The sequence below is a fragment of the Stegostoma tigrinum genome, chromosome 26, assembly GCF_030684315.1.
Source record: "Stegostoma tigrinum isolate sSteTig4 chromosome 26, sSteTig4.hap1, whole genome shotgun sequence".
Lineage (NCBI taxonomy): Eukaryota > Metazoa > Chordata > Chondrichthyes > Orectolobiformes > Stegostomatidae > Stegostoma > Stegostoma tigrinum.
The window spans coordinates 48,353,100-48,372,945 of record NC_081379.1 but is presented as its reverse complement, the minus strand read 5'-3'; the positions used below and the strand labels follow the sequence as shown (position 1 = coordinate 48,372,945).

At 43.4% G+C, this 19,846-nt stretch overlaps 1 protein-coding gene across 2 annotated transcripts in view; it reads right to left on the bottom strand.

Annotated features, from left to right (window-relative positions):
• Positions 1-3,067: 3,067 nt before the first annotated feature.
• Positions 3,068-19,846, bottom strand: part of LOC125464328 (glutathione hydrolase 5 proenzyme-like) — an 87,072-nt gene continuing 70,293 nt past the window's right edge. The window contains exons 10-12 of one of the 2 annotated variants that reach the window (XM_059655164.1): positions 19,792-19,846; positions 16,747-16,857; positions 3,068-7,358 (exon numbers count right to left, since the gene is read on the bottom strand). The exon at positions 19,792-19,846 is cut by the window's right edge and continues 64 nt beyond it. In XM_059655164.1, coding sequence (XP_059511147.1) covers positions 7,209-7,358; positions 16,747-16,857; positions 19,792-19,846 — 316 coding nt within the window. In that variant the 3' untranslated portion in view covers positions 3,068-7,208. Of the gene's footprint in view, positions 7,359-8,205; positions 8,595-16,746; positions 16,858-19,791 lie in introns of those variants that run through there. The other variant, XM_059655163.1, reaches the window with a different exon arrangement.

Here is a 19,846-nt window from a genome sequence, read left to right as displayed (position 1 = left end):
AGGGATGTTGAGGTTAGGGAAAAGTATATGAATACTTTCCAACAGATCAACATAATGAAGGAGGAATTGTTGGGTACCTTGAAATGTATTAAGGTAGACAAGTCCCCGGGGCCAGATGGGATCTACCCCAGGATACAATGGGCGGCAAGGGAGGAAATCTCTGGGGTCTTAACGGATATCTTTGACCTCTGGCAAGGCCAAAGTTGTTCCTTTGTTCAGGAAGGAAAGCGATAATCCAGCTAATTACCAGCCAGTGAGCTTGATATCAGTGGTGGGGAAGCTGTTGGAGAAGATACTGTGAGACAGGATTTATTCAAATTTGTTGCAAATGGACTTGTAAGTGTTAGGCAGAATTGGTTTGTGTGGCGAAGGTTATATCTCACCAACTTGATTGAGTTTTTTGAGGTGACAAGAATGATTGATGAAGGGCAATGGATATTGTCGACAAGGCCTTTAGTAAGGTATCTCATGAGAGGCTGGTACCAAAGGTAGAGTCTCATGGGATGTGGGGTAAGCTGGCTAGATGGATACAAAACTGGATTAGTCATGGAAGACAGACAGTAGCAGTGGAAGGGTGTTTCTCAGAATGGAAATCAGTAACAATTGGTGTTCCTCAGGGATCAGTGCCGGGACCTTTGATGGTCATAATATACCTAAATGATCTGGAGGAAGATGTTGGTGGTTTGATTAGTAAATTTGCCGATGATAGATAGTTGCAGATAGTGAGTAGGATTGTCAAAGGATACAGTGGGAAATAGATAGATTGCAGATTTGGGCAGAAAAATGCCAGATGGAGCTTAATTCAAACAGATGCGAGGTGACGCATTTTGGAAGATCAAACTCAAATGCAAATTATATAATAAATGGCAGGCCCTTAGGGGCATTGATGTATACAAGGATCTGGGTGTACAGATCCCTGAAAATAGCAACATAGGTTGGGGAATCGAAAATAAGAGTTGGCAAGTTATGTTACAGCTGTAAAAAAATTTAGTTAGGTTGCATTTGGAATATTGCATGAAGTTCTGGTCACATACCACAAGAAAGATCTGAGATAACAAGGTGTGGAGCTGCAGGAACACAGCAGGCCAGCCAGCATCAGAGGAGCAAGAAAGCTGACGTTTCGGGTCTGGGCTCATCTTCAGGGCAGGGGAAGGGTGTTCTGAAATAAATAGGGAGGGAGGGGAAGGCGGATAGAAGTAGGATAGAGGAGCAGATAGGTGGAGAGATGATGGATAAGTCCAGGAGGTGAGGATGAAACCATAACAGGTGGATGTAGTTAGGGAGCTGGGATGGGGATTGGTCAGTGAGGAGGGAGGAGCAGGTAGGTGGGAGGGAAGATGGACAGGTCAAGAAGGTGGAGATGAGGCTAGTAGGTAAGAAGTGGGGATGGTGGTTGGTCTGTGAGGTGGGACGAGTAGAAAGGTGGGAGAAAAGGCAGACAGGTCAAGGAGGCAGGGATGAGAGGGGCTGGTGTTGGGACAAGGTTGGGGGTGGGGCGATTTTGAAGCTTGTAAAGCCCACATTGGGCTGCAGGGTTCCCAGGCAGAATATGAGGTGCTGTTCCTCCAGACTATCCGCTCCTCCCATCTCACAGACCAACCCCCACCACCCACACTTGGTACATACTAGCTTTATCCGACCTCCTTGACTAGTCTGTCTTCCCTCCCACCTACTCGCTCCTCCCTCCTCACTGACTAACCCCCATCCCAACTCCCTACCTACACTCACCTTTACTGGCTTCATCCCTGCCTCCTTGACCTGTCTATCTTCTCTCCACCTATCTGCTCCTCTCTCAACTTCTATCATCGCATCCCCCTTTGTTTCAGAGACCCCTTCCCCTCTCCCATTTCTGAAGAAGGTTCCAGACCCGAAACATCAGCCTTCCTGTTCCTCTGATGCTGCCCGGCCTGCTGTGTTCCTCCAGCTCCTCACCTTGTTATCTCAGACTCCAGCATCTGCAGTTCCTACTATCTCTCACAAGAAGGAGGTGGGTGCTTTAGAGAGGATGCAGAGAAGGTTCAGCTGGATGCTGCCTGGTCTGGAGGGTTTATGAGGAGAGTTTGGAGAGATAGCGACTGAGCGGTGACCTGATGGGGGTCTACAAAATGATGGTGAGTGGAAAGTTCAACTACAAATAGTCACGGATTCAGAATAAGAGGGGGGTGTTTATGGGAGATGTGTGGGGTAAGTTTTTCACACAGAGGGTGGTGAGTGCTTGGAACACACTGCCAGTGGAGATGGTGGAAGCAGGCACCGTAGCAATGTTTAAGGCATTCCTTGATGAATGGGAGGCAAAGAGAATGAGAGGGATAGAAACTGTGTATGGGCAATAAGTAGTGAGCTCTGTGGAAGGGTCACCGGACCCCAAACGTTAGCTCTAATGTTTTTCTTCACAGATGCTGCCAGACCTACTGAGCTTTTCCAGCAACTTATTTTTGTTCCTGATTTACAGCATCCACTGTTCTTTCGGTTTTTTTCAGAAGTAGCAAGAATAAATAAGGAGCAGGAATAGGCGCAGGCTTGGTGGGCCGCTAGGCCTGTTCCTGTGCTGTAATGGATTGTATTGTGTAAATTGCTGGAGAAACTCAGCAGATCTGGCAACATCTATGGAGGAAAATAAGAAGGACAATAAACTTTTTGTAACGCAAGGATCTTTTTTTACTCAAACTGGTGCTCCTGCCCAACCACCTCTCCCAATCGGCCTCCAGGAAAGTAACTGGGAAGCTGAGGTGATGGACATCAGTGCAAAACCCTGTGCCTGTCCCCATCACAAGTTTAAGAATCCAGCCCTGGTCAGCATTTGAATATTGTACAAGAGAAAAGTGCTACTAACATAGCCGAAGACTTTAAATTTTTTTTTCACAAAATGAAGTCATAAAGGGAGGATAAATCTCCCAGAAACTGAAATGGTGCTGAGTGATATCTGTAATAAGTAATTTAACAAATAAGCAAATGTGAATCACTCAGCACCCACTGAGTTTAACTCAAGGAGTAATTCCATTTAGCATACTTACATATCAGTTACTAATTTACTAATATCAAGTACTCAATACTTGCAGAAAATACATAAATTTATAGATAAAATTCTTTATTGAATGTAAATAAGAAATAAACGTTCATAATCCAAACTGGAGTTATTGATTAAAAAAAACTATGAACAGTCTGGCCAGTCTCAACAGTAACATTCACAACACTTACAGCAGTAATGGGTGATTAGATAGTCACAATAACAACAAATCTAAAAATGTCACAGGAATAACAGATATCTATACAGTCTCAGCAATGATATGTATACACAAGAAAATTAATAACAAAACACTTCAACAGTAACAAAAATATCTTCGGATTGTCTTTTTAACTCACAGTGAATCCCTGTCACAAAATGGTTCGGAATCTTCCGTTCATGTTTCTAGCAAGCATACCATTGCACGTAATTACATATTTTGGACATTCAATGAGACAGTAGTGTAATACCCATTTGATTTGTGTGTGGAATTATGTGAGCAGACGACCTTGGCTGGATGCCATTGCCGGAGCATGAGTGCTGTCACAATGAGGAAAGTATTCAACAGAGCATTGTTAACTGTCAAATAAGGTGTAAGATTCCCATTGTGTAAAACATACCAGCCTGTGGTTTTGTTTTTGGTTGTTTTTACCTTCAAAGTAAAGTAGTGGAAATGTTTTTGATGAATTAGCTGATTCCAGAAGGGAAATATTACATTTTAGAAAATCTCACCCAGTAGTTTTTTATATACAGAAAGGATAATCTGGGAAGAAGTCAGCAACTCTTTGGTGAAAATGCTTGGCAGGTTCTGATGAAAGGTTGTTTGGTGGTCGGAAACATTAACTCGCTTTCTCTCTCCACAAATGCTGCTGGACCTGCTGAGATTTTTCTCAGCATTTTGGGTTTTTATTTCAGATTTCCAGCATCTGCAATGTTTTACTCTTGCGTTAGTGACTCCTTTAGAAAGAAAGTGATAGAATACAAGCTTTTTGCAGTGCAAGTAGAATAATCTTACATAAGAATTCGGTGCCAATTCTGGAACCATTACATTTCCTGCTGTGGGCTAATCACACTCATTCCAACTTGCAGTGGTAATGACAAAAAAAAACAGTCAACATATGACATCATTTGACAGCTCTGAAAGCGACAGCAACATCTCAAGTATGTACAAATGCAGTTAAATGTAGAATGCAGAAGTTGCCGTCAGTGATTTTGCACTTCCCCATGAAGTATGCAGCTAGCGAACCCCTAAACGGTGTTAGGTTGATCTTAGTAGGATAATAGGTTGCCACAATAGGCCGAAGGGCTGTACTGTGATGTACTGCTCTATGTAAAACACAATCCTGTAAAAAGAATACAGAAATAACTAGCTGCATCTTGCCATTCCAGTAAGAATCTTACAGCATCTTGTTGAGCAAGGAGTAACTGACGTACCACATCACTAGTAATAGTGTACTACTTTCAGAATTAAGGCTGAACAGAGTCATGGGAGTGGGGGAGGGGGTGTTTAACTCACTGCAAAACATTTAGAGATCAGACAGTTTTTTTACTAAATTGTCTAGGTCTAGAATATTCTACCTGAAAAGGTAGTTGGACAGGTACTCGAGTTGAATGAAGGAATCACAAGGCAAAAAAGGATCTGAGTACGATTGCCTTCAAAGAGTAAGGAGGAGGAAATTGGGCTAAAGTGACCATAGTGGCTGTTAAGTTTCCATGAGCTCCTGTTAAGTAACCAGGAACAGTAACAGCTTGGTTAAAAAAAAAATTTAACTGCATTTTCTCCCTGTATGTGTGTGGGTTTCCTTCAGGTGCTCCAGTTTCCTCCCACAGTCCAAAGATCTGCACGTTAGGTGGATTAGCCATGGTACATTGCCCACAGTGTCCAGGAATGTGCAGGCTATGTGGACTATGTGGATTAGCCATTGTAAATGCAGCTCTACTGGGATAAAGGAGGAGGGTGGGTCTCAGTGTGGATTCAATGGGCTGAATGGCCTGCTTCCACACTGTAGGGATTCAATGATTCTGTGACTTCATGGTATGTGCATAGTTTTGGCCACCATCTGAGATATTTTATGCTGTGACCACTAGAGGGTGACAAATCCAAAGGAACCTCAAAGCAGTGATTGACAATCTGGGCATTTGAGTGAACAATTATTTTCATAGATCACTGTCACAGCCCTACAATTGCTCCATTCACACCAAGTTCCAACTTCTCAGTGAGGCAATCTGGACTTAAAAAGAGGAGCCTGGCTAGACTTGAGGGCTAATTTCAATGGAGTGAAAGCCGCTGACTGCTCTAAAATCCTATGTCATTAAATTTGGCTGGTTTCCAAGTAATGTCGAGTTGGCATGAGCTCCCTGCACAGAAGCCACCAGTCTCACTGGCAGTGGCATTGAGGAAAATGGTTAGGTAGCTGGTACGGGAAATGAAACATATTTGCGTTTATTCAGTAAGGGCAGGGCTGGTCTTGGGACAGTTCCAATTGAGGCAGACAGTTTGTTCTGACAATGTAAACCGACTCTACTCCCCATCCTGTTTTTGATTATACAGTGCCGAGTGCATGTGCCAAATGGAACGCTTTATTCCAGTTTGAAACTCATTAATGCTGTAGGCCTGCAAAAATAAGCCAAATTTTAAAAAACTACAGCTCGCATTTGAAGCTGAACAATGCTGATTTCAAAATTTGCAACTCAGTATGTACTCTGACCCATCCACAGTGACTACATCAGGAAAATAAAGAGTTTTGATTTAATGGGGCACTGTATTCCCGGAACCCTGATGGTCTGGAGTTCCATTCCCCCACCACCACACCCACCAAAAAACTGGTAAAACCCAGCAGGTACTCTAGGTTTCAGATTGAGACTTTCAATCCTATCTGGAGATGGAGCCCTGCCTTGGACAGTCACCCACCATTCTCACTGGCTGACAGCTCTGTAGTCCTAGGAGTGGTCACTGCCTGAAGATGAGGAGGAAATGGAACCCGGGGAGTCCGATGATGCCAGTGTATCAGCAACCCCAGAGAAGGGATGGTGGCAAGGTTTAAAGGGCAGGGGTGTCACCTCTTAAGGTTATTCCTCCAAGGTACATAACAGATCTCAAAATTGCCTCCTTGCTTATGTAAAGCTAGGCAATGAAAGCTGTAGAGCTACTCACTTCTGTGAACCTGGGTTGGTAAAATATTGGTAGGACCAAGATGAAGCACTCAATGATTGGGATACTGGTTGGACACAGCCCTAACTATATTGGACTGGGCCAATCCCACCCTTTTCAATGCAAATGACACAGTCTTTGCAGCACACAGTTTAGTAATACACAAACTTGTCAATCAAAGTGTCGCTGTAGACTAGTCAACATTAGATTATCACAGTTCATAACTGGTTAAATCCAAATTTACCACTTCACTTAGATTCCAACCCCACCAGCAATGGCTGATTTTAGATAGGTAGCATTTTTGCAACTACATAATGAATTCAGCTTCGAGTTCTCAATCAACCGACAATGAAATGCTGTCCTCGCATCCAAACTCGGGGTTCAATCCAAACAAAGAAGTTTTGCCAGTTCAGTTTAAGGGTTAACTTCAGCGTTAATGCAAAGCTTCACAGTGTAATCCTATAGTTATCATTGTTCGCATAATTACCTTACACTGAGTGCATGTTCTTTACAGAAAAATGCTACAAGGTAGATCTGACTTGTTTCAAGATTGGCACATCTCTTCCTTCCCAATTGAAAATGACATCATTCCAACTGTGGTTTTAATACGTAACTACTATTGTAAAAGGAAGCAAGTCTTATTAATATGCACTACATTAATGCTAAATGTGTAATACACAAAATAACTATCTCTTTCACCACCGAGTGTCAATATGGGACTGATTTATGTGGCACTCTGATTTGTGATGTAGAACAACCTTGGCCCCCATCTTTTTCAACAGCTTCCTTCTAATTTATTACTTAAAAAGTCAGCTCGGTTCATTTCAAACTCATTGTCCAAAAAGCTCAGGATTCACTAGACAGCCTGGCTGCTCACTGATCGATGTTTCATGTCTTTGAGCAAGTTGAGGCTTCACCTTACTGACCAAATGGTAGTCGCAGTCTAGTTTCCCCACACTGTCTGGCACAGATTCGAGGATGGGAAGTTAAACACATCTTTGTTGTCAGTGGAAGTCATCTGGTTTATCTGAGGTGACATCCAGACCTGAAGTGCTAGTAGCCAGCAGATTTTCCATATTTCCTGATATCTGACACTGCTTCAATGCAGGCTTGATCTTTAAATATTCCTTGAATAACAGACATCAGCTGAATCGGAGAGTCATTGATACGATGGTCCTTCTTCTTCAATGCTTCAATGACAGTCTGCCCAGAAAATTAAACAAACCTTTTTGTAATAACAATGCAAAAGCCTTTGGCCTTATTTTCCGATCACTTGTTCTAGACAAAAGGTTTTCCCGGCATATGGGGGACTGGCACACACGGGAACATCGGAATCTATTTACCTCACATTGTGTAGGATGTGGTTGTGGGGATGGAGATGGGAGGGGTTTAAAGACTCTCATTAAGAGGGGCAAACTGCAGCCCTTAGGGTGGGGGAGGGGGATGGTCGCGGGTCTAAGATGAACTTGACTCCAAGGCCAGGACCCTATCCATCACTCTGAAAGTGAAAAATCCCCCCAAAATTGCAAGTCTGGCTGTCGATTACATCATTTCCAAAATTCTGAAGGAGCAGGTTTTAGGACGGTCCTAAGATCATGCATGAGCAGTTCACATTAAATAGTCAGCTGTCTCCATTTAAATCCCAAATTTTGGGATCCCTGCTGTCTGGAACCTGTGTACACACAGAGGACAGTCACTCAGTGCAGGTCTGTTTCAGTTCATTTACTTTGGATAGCTGGTTCAGTGAAAGGTGTCCACTATCACTTTTGGAATTTGGATTTTAAAATAAAGTCTTAAAGATTTTAATTAGTTCTGTAAATATTTGTTTTTATAAAGGTCAGAAAGTTTATTTGTAATAGTGATCTAAATACATCTACAAAGGCATATGAGAGATAATGGGAACTGCAGATGCTAGAGAATCCGACATAACAAAGTGTGGAGCTGGATGAACACAGCAGGCCAAGCAGCATCTCAGCAGCACAAAAGCTGACGTTTCGGTCCTAGACCCTATATCAGAAAAGCTTTTTTGCTTGGCCTGCTGTGTTCATCTAGCCCCACACTTTGTTACAAAGGCAACTGTCTTGCAGACCCCAGTAGTGTTAATGGATAAATGTTACAGGCAAACACATTATACAAATTATTTGGATTTGAACATAGGACGTACGCTTAGTAAGTCTGCAGATAACACCAAGATTGGTGGTGTATTGCTTTCAAGTACAGTCTGGAATCATAAACTTGTACAGTTTGGAAACAGACTCATCGGTTGGAGTTTGCACATTCTCCCCGTGTCTCCCACAATCCAAAGGTTAGGTGGATTAGCCATGGGAAATGCATGGTTACGGGGATAGTGTTGGCAGTGTGGGTCCATGTAAGGTGCTCTTCAGAGGGTTGGTGTGGACTCCAATAGGCTGACTGTCCTGCTTCTGCACTGTAGTGATTCTATGAAGAGTGCACAACAGTAAGGAGATAGGCAAACAATGTTACATGTATATTTATAGCAAGTTGAAAAGATCTTAACACAAGCATGAAAATCAAGTTTCAGCCTGTTTCCAGTACTATCCATTACAGTGATTCAATTCCAGAGAAATATCACTCTGATATCAGCTTTTTAAATCTTTATTTAAGTGATGTTTTCTAGTTTCTTGCCCCTTGGACTTAAACAATTCCTTTCCCAGTCTGATGGCATGCACCTCTCTCAGTTCTGATGGCCTAAACTTTCTCAGCTCTGACAACTTGAGGATTTCTGCCCAACTCTCCAAATGTGGAAACTTCACAGAGTGGAAACTACGCCTGCAGAGGTGGCTGGTTGCTCTGAACTGACCTGGGGAGAATTTTGGTTCCCTAGTGAGGAGAAACCTTTGGAAGTGAACTCCAGATTCATCTGAAAGAACTTTGAGCCTCCTGTTCTTGAGTCAAGACTCAACAAATTGCTTGAATGTGGAGTCATAGAGATGTACAGCACAGAAACAGACCTTTCAATCCAACACATCTATGCTGATCAGATATTCTACATTAATCTAGTCCCATTTGGCCCATATTCCTCCAAAGTAGTAACAATGCCAGGAGTTTCTGGGTGTAATTGAGGACACAGTACAGAGGTTCATCCCAAAGAAAAGAAAGATTATCCGGGGTGGGATTAGACAGCCATGGCTGACAACGGAAGTCAGGAAATATATCAAAGAAACAGAGACAAGCCTATAAAGTGGCCAAGAGCACTGGGAAATCAGAAGATTGGGAAGGCTACAAAAACAGAGGATAAGAAAGAGAGCAATAAGGAAGGAGAGGATCAAATATGAAGGTAGGCTAGCTAGTAATATTACAAATGATAGTAAAAGCTTCTTTCAATACATAAGAAACAAACGAGAGGCAAAAGTAGATATTGGGCCACTCCAAATTGATGCTGTAAGGCTAGTGATGGGAGATAAGGAAATAGCCGAAGAACTTAATAAGTACTTTGTGTCAGTCTTCATAGTGGAAGACATGAGTAGTATGCTAACAGTTAGGGAGAGTCAGGGGGCAGAGTTGAGCATTGTAGGCATTACAAAACAGAAAGTGCTAGAAAAGCTAAAAGGTCTAAAAATTGATAAATCTCCTGGCCCCGATGGGCTACATCCTAGAGTTCTGAGAGAGGTGGCTGAGAAAATAGCGGAGGCTTTGGTCATGATCTTTCAAAAGTCACTGGAGTCAGGGAAAGTCCCAGATGATTGGAAAATTGCTGTTGTAACCCCCTTGTTTAAGAAAGGATCAAGGCAAAAGATGGAAAATTATAGGCTGATTAGCCTAACCTCAGTAGTTGGTAAAATTCTAGAATCCATTGTCAAGGATGAGATTTCTAAATTCCTGGAAGTGCAGGGTCAGATTAAAACAAGTCAGCATGGTTTTAGTAAGGGGAGGTCGTGCCTGACAAACCTGTTAGAATTCTCTGAAGAGGTAACAAGTATGTTAGACCAGGGAAACCCAGTAGATGTTATCTATCTAGACTTCCAAAAGGTCTTTGATACAGTGCCTCACGGGAGGCTGCTGAGCAAGGTGAGGGCCTATGGTGTTTGAGGTGAGCTACTGGCTTGGATTGAGGATTGGCTGTCTGACAGAAGGCAGAGAGTTGGGATAAAAGGCTCTTTTTCGGAATGGCAACCGGTGACGAGTGGTGTCCCGCAGGGTTCAGTTTTGGGGCTACAGCTGTTCACCTTATATATTAATGATCTGGATGAAGGGACTGGGGGCATTCTGGCGAAGTTTGCCGATGATACGAAGATAGGTGGACAAGCAGGTAGTACTGAGGAGGTGGGGAGACTGCAGAAAGATTTAGACAGTTTAGGAGAGTGGTCCAGGAAATGGCTGATAAAATTCAACGTGAGCAAATGTGAGGTTTTGCACTTTGGAAAAAAGAATACAGGCATGGACTAATTTCTAAACGGTGAGAAAATTCACAAATCAGACGTGCAAAGGGATCTGGGAGTATTGGTCCAGGATTCTTTAAAGGTTAACTTGCAGGTAGAGACCGTAATTAAGAAAGCGAATGGAATGTTGTCGTTTATCTCAAGTGGGTTGGAATATAAAAGCAGCGACGTGCTTCTGAGGCTTTATAAGCCTCTAGTTAGGCCCCATTTAGAATACTGTGTCCAATTTTGGGCCCCACACCTCAGGAAGGACATACTAGCCCTGGAGCGTGTCCAGCGGAGATTCACACGGATGATCCCTGGAATGGTAGGTTTAGCGTATGAAGAATGGCTAAGGATCCTGGGATTGTACTCATTAGAGTTTAGAAGGTTGAGGGGAGATCTAATAGAAACTTACAAGATAATGTATGGTTTAGAAGGGGTGGACGCTAGGAAGTTGTTCTGTTAGGCAGGGAGACTAGGACCCATGGGCACAGCCTTAGAATTAGAGGGGGTAAATTTAAAACTGAAATGAGACGACATTTCTTCAGCCAGAGAGTGGTGGGCTTGTGGAATTCATTGCCGCAGAGCGCAGTGGAGGCCGGGACATTGGATGCCTTCAAGGCAGAGTTCGACAAATTCTTGATCTCAAAAGGAATCAAGGGCTACGCGGAGAGTGCAGGGAAGTGGAGTTGAAATGCCCATCAACCATGATTTAAATGGCGGAGTGGACTTGATGGGCCTAATGGCCTTACTTCCACTCCTATGTCTTATGGTCTTATGGTCTTAAAACTTTTCTATTAATAGACCCATCCAGATGCCTTTTAAATGCTGTAATTGTACCAGCCTCCACCACCTCCTCTAGTAGTTCATTCCATACACACACCACACTCTGCATAAAAATGTTGCCCTTGAAACTCTTTTAAATCTTTCCCTTCTCACCTTAAACCTATGCCTTCGAGTTTTGGACTCCCCTACCCTGGGGGAAGAGACCTTGATTATTCACCCCACCCATGTCCCTCATGATTTTATAAACCTCTATAAGGTCAACCCTTGGCCTCTGACGCTCCAGGGAAAATAGCCCCCAGCCTCTCCCAATAGCTCAAACCCTCCAACCCTCCTTGTAAATCTTTTTTGAACCCTCTCAAGTTTCACAACATCCTTCCTATAGCAGGGAGACCAGAACTGATGTAGTATTCCAAAAGTGGCCTAACCAATGTCCTGTACAGCTACAACATGACCTCCCAACTCGTATGCTCAATGCTCTGACCAATAAAGGCAAACATGCTATATACCTTCCTCACCGCCCTGTCTACCTGCAACTCTGCTTTCAAGGAACTATGAACCTGCACCCCAAGGTCTCTTTGTTCAGCAACACTCCCCAGGACCTTACCATTGAGTGTATAAGCTCTGCTTTTGTACGCCTTTCCAAAATGCGGCAAATCATATTTATCTAAATTAAACTTCATCTGGCACTCCTTGGCCATTTGCTCATCTGAGCTAGGACCTGTTGTAATCTGAGGTAACTTTCTTTGCATCTGAATGGGTATAATGAATAGGCAGGATTTAGAGGGATATGAGCCAAATGCTGGCAAATGGGATTAGATTAACGTTGAATATCTGGGGGTTGGCATGGATGAGTTGGGCTGATGAGTCTGATTAGATTCCGTACAGTGTGGAAACAAGCCCTTTGGCCCAACAAGTCCACGCTGCCCCTTGGAGCATCCCACCCAGACCCATCCCCCTATAACCCACACACCCCTGAACACTACGGGCAATTCGGCATGGCCGATCCACCTAGCCTGCACATCTTTGGACTGTGGGAGGAAACCGGAGCACCCGGAGGAAACCCACACAGACACGGGCAGAAAGTGCAAACGCCACACAGACCATCAGCTGAAGGTGGTATCAAACACAGGTCCCTGGTGCTCTAAGGCAGCAGTGCTACCCACTGAGCCACCGTGCCACCCACTGAGCCACCGTGCCACCCACTGAGCCACCATGCCACCCTCACTTGTGTTTGCCAACTTTAAAAATTAAATATATGATCTATCAAGCCAACTTTCATACTGGAATCAATCTTGTCCAGTTTTACTATCAGCTGGCATCTTAACACAGGGTACTCTTCAGAAGATCTGAAGCCCCCCTTGAGAGGGTGATGAGAGTGGTGTCTGGTGAGCTTCACTGGGAAGGGTAATAAAATGTGAGGCTGGATGAACATAGCAGGCCAAGCAGCATCTCAGGAGCACAAAAGCTGACGTTTCGGGCCTGGACCCTTTATCAGAGAGCCGGGGTGTCAGTTATTAAAAACAGACATGAATTCACATTGTCTAAATAGTGCAGTAACCCACCGAAATTATCAAAGCCATCAAGGAACTTCAAATATAACTGTTCGTTCTCAGAAGAGATCAGATGGGAAAATACGATTAAATTAATATTTTTTAATAAATGGAATTTTGTTAAATAGTGACAGCCAAGCGATGCATAATATTATTGTATGTTGGCCTGACCTGTGAGGTATGTTGAGAGTGGTTAGACAGAAAAGGGTAAAGTGTGGTGGGCACGGGTTGGCATTGGTTTGTACTAAGTTGGTGTTCGGGCTGTAAAGGGTCAGGTTGATGGACAGGGCTGTCGAGAGTGTTTTAACCTCAAGAGACCTTGTGGAAGGCCTGGGAAGTGCAGATTTACAAAGTGAGAGAACATGGTGGCTCTGTAAAACATCTACTTGGATAATAAGACCCACAGTGGAACAGGAAAGGAAAGAGAGTATACAAAGATAAAAGAAAAGCAGTAAATAAGATGAGAAGGGGAAAAATTCGTAAACAGGCAAAATTAATGGTTCTTTACGTGTGATCTTACAGCCATTGTATAGACAACATTACAAAGAGATGAAAGCTAGGAATGAAATACTCAGGACTATTTGACTTTTAGAAAGGATAGGTGGAATGGAAAGGGTGATGGGGCAGCTTTGTTCATGTGGGATGAAACAAATACAATAGCAAGAAATGATTTTCGATCAGAAGACACAGAATCCATATGGATGGAGGCTAGAAATGAAAAGGGAAAGAAGACACTGGTAGGAGTCATTGCTAGCTCCCCCTAACGTACTTATATGGTGGGTCAGAGAATAAACCACGGGATAATGATGGCATGTAATAAAGACTTCAATCATAATGTAAATTGGGATAATCAGACTGGCAGAGGTAACCATGAAGAAGGATTCATAACGTGTGCTCAGGCCAGTTTCCTAGAACAATACATTGTGGATAGAACCAGGGATTGGGCTATTTTGAATCCGGTGATATATAGAGAGAAAGGTTTAATAAAGAAGGGAGGAGAAAATGCCCCCATCTACATGAACAGAACTGAGGTTGAGAGAGTAAAGAGCATCAAGTTCCTCAGAGTGATGATAACTGACAAACAGCCCTAGACTTCTCGTGTAAATATATGACAGTCAATAAGGCACAACAACGCCTCCACTTCCTCAGGCGGCTCAGGAAATTTGCCATGTCCATAAGGTCCCTCACCAACTTCTACAGATACACCAGTGAAAGCAAACTGTCCGGGTGCATAACAGCCTGGTACGACAACTGCTCTGCCCAGGACCGTAAGGAACTATAGAAGATGGTGAGCACAGCCCAGACCATCACGGAAGCCAACTCCCCAACTACGGACTCCATCTACATGGCTCCCTGCCGCGGAAAGGCAGCCAGCATCGCAGACCCATAGCACCTCAGTAGTGACCGCCTCCAGCCTCTTCCATCAGGCAGAAGATACAGAAACCTGAACACACGCGCCAGCAGGTTCGGGAACACCTTCTTCCTGGCCTTTATCAGACTGCTGAATGGACTCGAGCCTCGAATAACATAACCTGTATGCCTTCAAGTCTTTTTGACCTGTACGTCCTTTGTTTGCTGTGATCTGCCTGCACAGCTTGTAAACAAAGCTTTCCACTGTATTTCGGTACATGCGACAATAAAACCAATCATTCAAACCAATAAGATCATGGCTCATCTAATTTTAACCTCAAATCGACATTCCTGCACACCCCAATAATCTTTCAACACTTGATCATAAATTACCTACTGCTGTCTTAAGAATATATTTATGATCCATAATAATGATTTGATTAAAGAAAGTGAATACACAATAGCCAAGTTGTTGACGACATAAAATAGTTGGGAAGGCAAGTGGTGAGGATGACTGAGTCTGCACAGGAATATAGACATTTTGAGCGAGTGGGCAAAAACAAGGAAGATGGAATATAATCAGAGATAATGGGAACTGCAGATGCTGGAGAATTCCAAGATAATAAAATGTGAGGCTGGATGAACACAGCAGGCCAAGCAGCATCTCAGGAGCTCTCTGATGAAGGGTCTAGGCCCGAAACGTCAGCTTTTGTGCTCCTGAGATGCTGCTTGGCCTGCTGTGTTCATCCAGCCTCACATTTTATTAAGATGGAATATAATGTGGGGAAAGGTGAGGTTACGCACTGTGGCAGGAAGAATGGAGAAACTAAATATCATTTACTGAGAAAGGCTGCAGGCAACCAGAGCACACAGAGATTTGGGAATCCTCATGCATGAATCACAAAAAGCTAGCATCTAAATTTATTTGGTAATAGGGAAGTCAAGTAGAATTTTGGGCCTTTATTCCAAAGAAAATAAAGTATTAAAATGGACAGGTTTTGCGAAAACAAAATAACACAACATTCAGATCACAGCTTGAATGTAGTGAATAATTTTAGAGCCCTTATCTATGGAAAGATATTTGGAGGCAGTTCAGAGTAGATTCTCACTAGGCTGATCTCAGGTATGGAGAGGTGGTCTTATGTGGAAAGTTTGACGAGGTTGGGTCTGTAGTCATCAGAATTTACTACTTAATCCAAGTGCGCATCTTGCATCACCACACTCCGAGGATCAGGCTATGTTTTATTTACTGCTGTAGGGTTATAGTGACGGTGGATTGTAGCAATTGTTCTCTAACTGAATACCTTGCTACACCTCAGAGTCGATACTCTCAGTGTGGAGCAGGAGGAACACAGTACAGGGGACGTGATGGCCTAGCGGTATTATCGCTGTTCTGTTAATCCAGTGGCCCAGATGAAGTTCTGGGGCCAGCAGATGGTGGAATGTGAATTCAATAAAATATTTGGAATTAAGAACCTGATGATGACCATGAATCTATTGTCGATTGTTGGTGAAAACCCATCTGGTTCACTATTGTGCTTTAGGGATAGAAACTACCATCCTTAGTTGGTCTGGCCTACATGTGACTCCAGACCCACAGCAATGTGGTTGACTCTTAACTGCCCTCGGGGCAATTAGGGATGGGCAGTAAATGCTGCTTAGCCAGCGACACTCTTACCCCAAGAATGATTAAAGGATAAAGAAGGTGGGGCAGCATCAGAGGGGCAGGAAAGTTGATATTTTGGGTTGGGACCCTGCAAGTCCTGATGAAGGGTCCTGACCCAAAATGCCAACTTTGCTGCTCCTCTGATGCTGCCTGGCCTGCTGTGTTCCTCCAGCTCCACACTGCGTTAACTCTGACCCCAGCAACTGCAGTTCTACTCATCTCCATTTTGCTATACCTGTTGAGAAAGACAAGATGAGCAAATGGTGTACTCTGACATACAGCCACATGGAGACTACATTGGGTGGAGGATGACAAATTTCAGACCCCCCCTTGAAGGGCATGAGGAAAGTACTTTGGTTTTTATAACAGTCAGACAAGACTTACAATTTTTTTCCCCCAGTTGTCACCCACATATAGCCAGATTTATAGAATTATTTCACAGCTTGTGGCAAGATTTCAGTGCTAACCACTATGTTACAATACACCACTGCAGGCATGTAGGTACTCTGCTTTCCTCTTAGAAAGCCGAAGTTCACACAAATTGTCCTGAAATGGTTAGCATCAAAGTACCATAATCAACAGTGACCGAAGGATACCCACAGAGAAGTCACCTAAGGGATAAATCCAGGGTCTGGGGGAGCTTAGAGAGAAGGGCGATTTTGGAAGTTCTCTGAATATGGTGGTGCTTATTACCTTAGGGACTAGATCAGGAAATGCAGTCCCATTTCTGGATCATGCCGTTTCACAATGCTAAAGATCAGCGATTCACTTATGCCTTCAACATTAACTGGCAATGTTAATGGTTCAAAGTTGTAAACATTAGACACACATTACAATCTTCTATAGTTGGAACTTACATTATCAAATTCTTTTTCAAACTGCAAGGCATTAGATGAATTCACATATAATCTTTTTTTCTCAATGGCCTTTTTCATGTTGAGCCCAAACCATAACTTGTTCATAATGATCTGCAAGCCAAGAGGAGAGAAATCAATGTCAGTTCAACAACACACTATACACAGGATGTACAGGGGGAGAGTGAAAGGGCAGCAGCAATAACAGAAAACACTGTCATCTCTATGGCAATCAACCTTCCGAATGCTGAGAGTAAACATTCCCAGCAAAGGTGGTTTCCTTTTATGCCCAGTTAGGGAGTCAGTGACAAGAGATCACCCATTTCAACCATCACCGACAAGAGGGTGGTTAGGGAGCTCAGTTCTGAAGAAGTCTCAAAGAATTTGCAGTATTTATTTTGCTTCCCTCTCTCTCTCGAGGCTGCTAGACACGTTGGTTGCTTATTAGAGGAGAGAGGTTGATGGACATGAAGCTTTGCCGCAGGAGTGTTTCCAATCGAGATTTTTGCGCCTTTTCTGGGAAGGCCCATATGTTTCAATAGAGGAATACAAAAGGCTAAATACACCTGCAGCAAAGCTTAATGCCCATCAACCTCTCTCCTCTAAGAGCCACCAACAGATCTGACAGCCTCGAGAGAGGGAGAAACAAAATAAATACTGAATGTGGCAGTGGGTCTATGCTGCTGCGTTTCCTATAATCGACAACAAGAAGTGCCTCATTGGCATGGTAAAACATTTTGGGATTAGTGAAAAGCAAGTCTGTACTTTGATGTTAGAAGTATAACGATTCAGACACACTGTACGTGCTGCTGTGTGCAACCACACACACACACACACACACACACACACACACACACACACACACACATACATACAAAGAGGTTGTCATTCGAGTTTTAATTGGTGGTTTGGCAAACAGATTCTGAAGACAGAATGTTAGCTGGTGGCGTAAGGATTAAGTTCTTCACATCTGTTTTTTCTCTCTGGTGAAGATTTGTACACAATCTTCCCAATTACTGCCCACTCAGTCAACAAGAACTGCTTGCAACTGTTACATAATTTATTATTTTTGCTGTTGGATAGAGATATTTGGTGTTGCTCTCACCAGGACAGACACAAAAATGCCAAATTTCAAGCTATCACTAGAATTTGTGCAACAGACAAAAGCCCTCTGATGAAGGGTCTAGGCCCAAAACGTCAGCTTTTGTGCTCCTGGGATGCTGCTTGGCCTGCTGTGTTCATCCAGCCTCACATTTTATTATCTTGGAATTCTCCAGCATCTGCAGTTCCCACTATCTCTGATTGGTTAAAGTATTGCCTTGGGGAAAAGTAGCGAGGAACTATAGGTTCCCAAGCTCCGTGGGAAGTTTCTGTGGTGCTGGATGGAGCCTTTAGATTCCTGCTGTTTTCCTCAGCGACAATGATGTGATGCACAGGATTGTCATTGAGGAAAGCAACAGGAATCTAAAGGCTCCATCCAGCACCACAGAAACTTCCCACGGAGCTTGGGAACCTATAGTTCCTCGCTACTTTTCCCCAAGGCAATACTTTAACCAATCAGCATCCTTTGTGTCTGTTGCACAAATTCTAGTGATAACTTGAAATTTGGCATTTTTGTGTCTTTGGAGGCTGCAGGAGAAATGAAAGGGAATGAAAGAGATGAGGATACATGGTGGGGCATGTGTGTACGCATGTGCATGTGCGTGTGTGTGGAAACACTGGCAGGGCTAGGAGCCTAACAACCAGGAATTGACCTAGAATGGTGACCCAGTGAACAAAGGCAACCATCTAGCCCGCCATTCTCCCTGTGTACCTACCCACGTTGCCAGTCTGGGCTGGCCATAGGACTGCTGCCCCAACGCTTACCACTCATTTTTGAAATTCAACCTAGTGGCATGTGTTTTCAGCATTTGTGAGCAATGTGAGAGAATGAGACTTTCACAGAGGTTTTTGTTTACAATGAGAGGATATCGCTGGTGAATAAGGTAAACAGTTGCGCATTAGGCTCTAGTTGAGATGGTCAGCCAGTTTTCGGGTCAAGGCCCAAAACATCAGCTTTCCTGCTCCTAAGATGCTGGTTGGCCTGCTGTGTTCATCCAGCTCCACACTTTGTTATCTCATGGTCAGCCATTGATTTCATTTTCTTGGCAGAAACACCCATTGCTTGGGTTTAATTTTTTTTAAACTTTCAATCTGGGCAGTTCAAGAGAAGTTTGGCTGAAGTTGGGTGTGTAAGAAAGGGAGTTTGTTGGAATTTTTTTTCGAAAAATGCGTTATCTGAGCACAAGGCAGAAGTTGCAGAGGAGAAGTATTTGGTCAAAACCCTGAAAGGGTCATTTGTAGCTGAGAATGTTTAAGCTTAGATGTATGAAGGGTCCAGAAGAGGCCGTCATCTCTCAATATTGCAAGTTTGCAACCAAGTTAGATTAAGCCCTTCAGGAGTGATAGAGAAGGGTATTCTCTCTGGCGTAGTTAGTGTAAATGGGTGCTTTTGGAATTCATGAGATTATAATTTTACTGTGTGTTGCAAAATCTTTAAATGCGTATTTTTGCAAATAGTTTGCATTATTACATAGAACATAGAATACAGAACATTACAGCACAGTACAGGCCCTTTGGCCCTCGATGTTGTGCCGACCTGAAGCCCATCTAACCTACACTATTCCATGTACGTCCATATGCTTGTCCAATGACGACTTAAATGTACCTAAAGTTGGCGAATCTACTACCGTTGCAGGCAAAGCGTTCCATTCCCTTACTACTCTCTGAGTAAAGAAACTACCTCTGACATCTGGCCTATATCTTTCACCCCTCAATTTAAAGCTATGCCCCCTCGTGCTCACCGTCACCATTCCAGGAAAAATGCTCTCCCTATCCATCCTATCTAACCCTCCGATTACTTATTCTATTTTAATCTTCATTCATTAATATTACTGAAGCCCAATCATAGTCCTACTGAATGCCAGTGGAATGTTTTTTGGTGACACTCTGTTCATACACTTGCAGCAAAAACGAATCTTGCTTAATTCAGTCACACGAGACACTCACCTGTGCTATAGCGCTGATAATCATACTGCCGCCAGAACTTCCCACCATCATGATG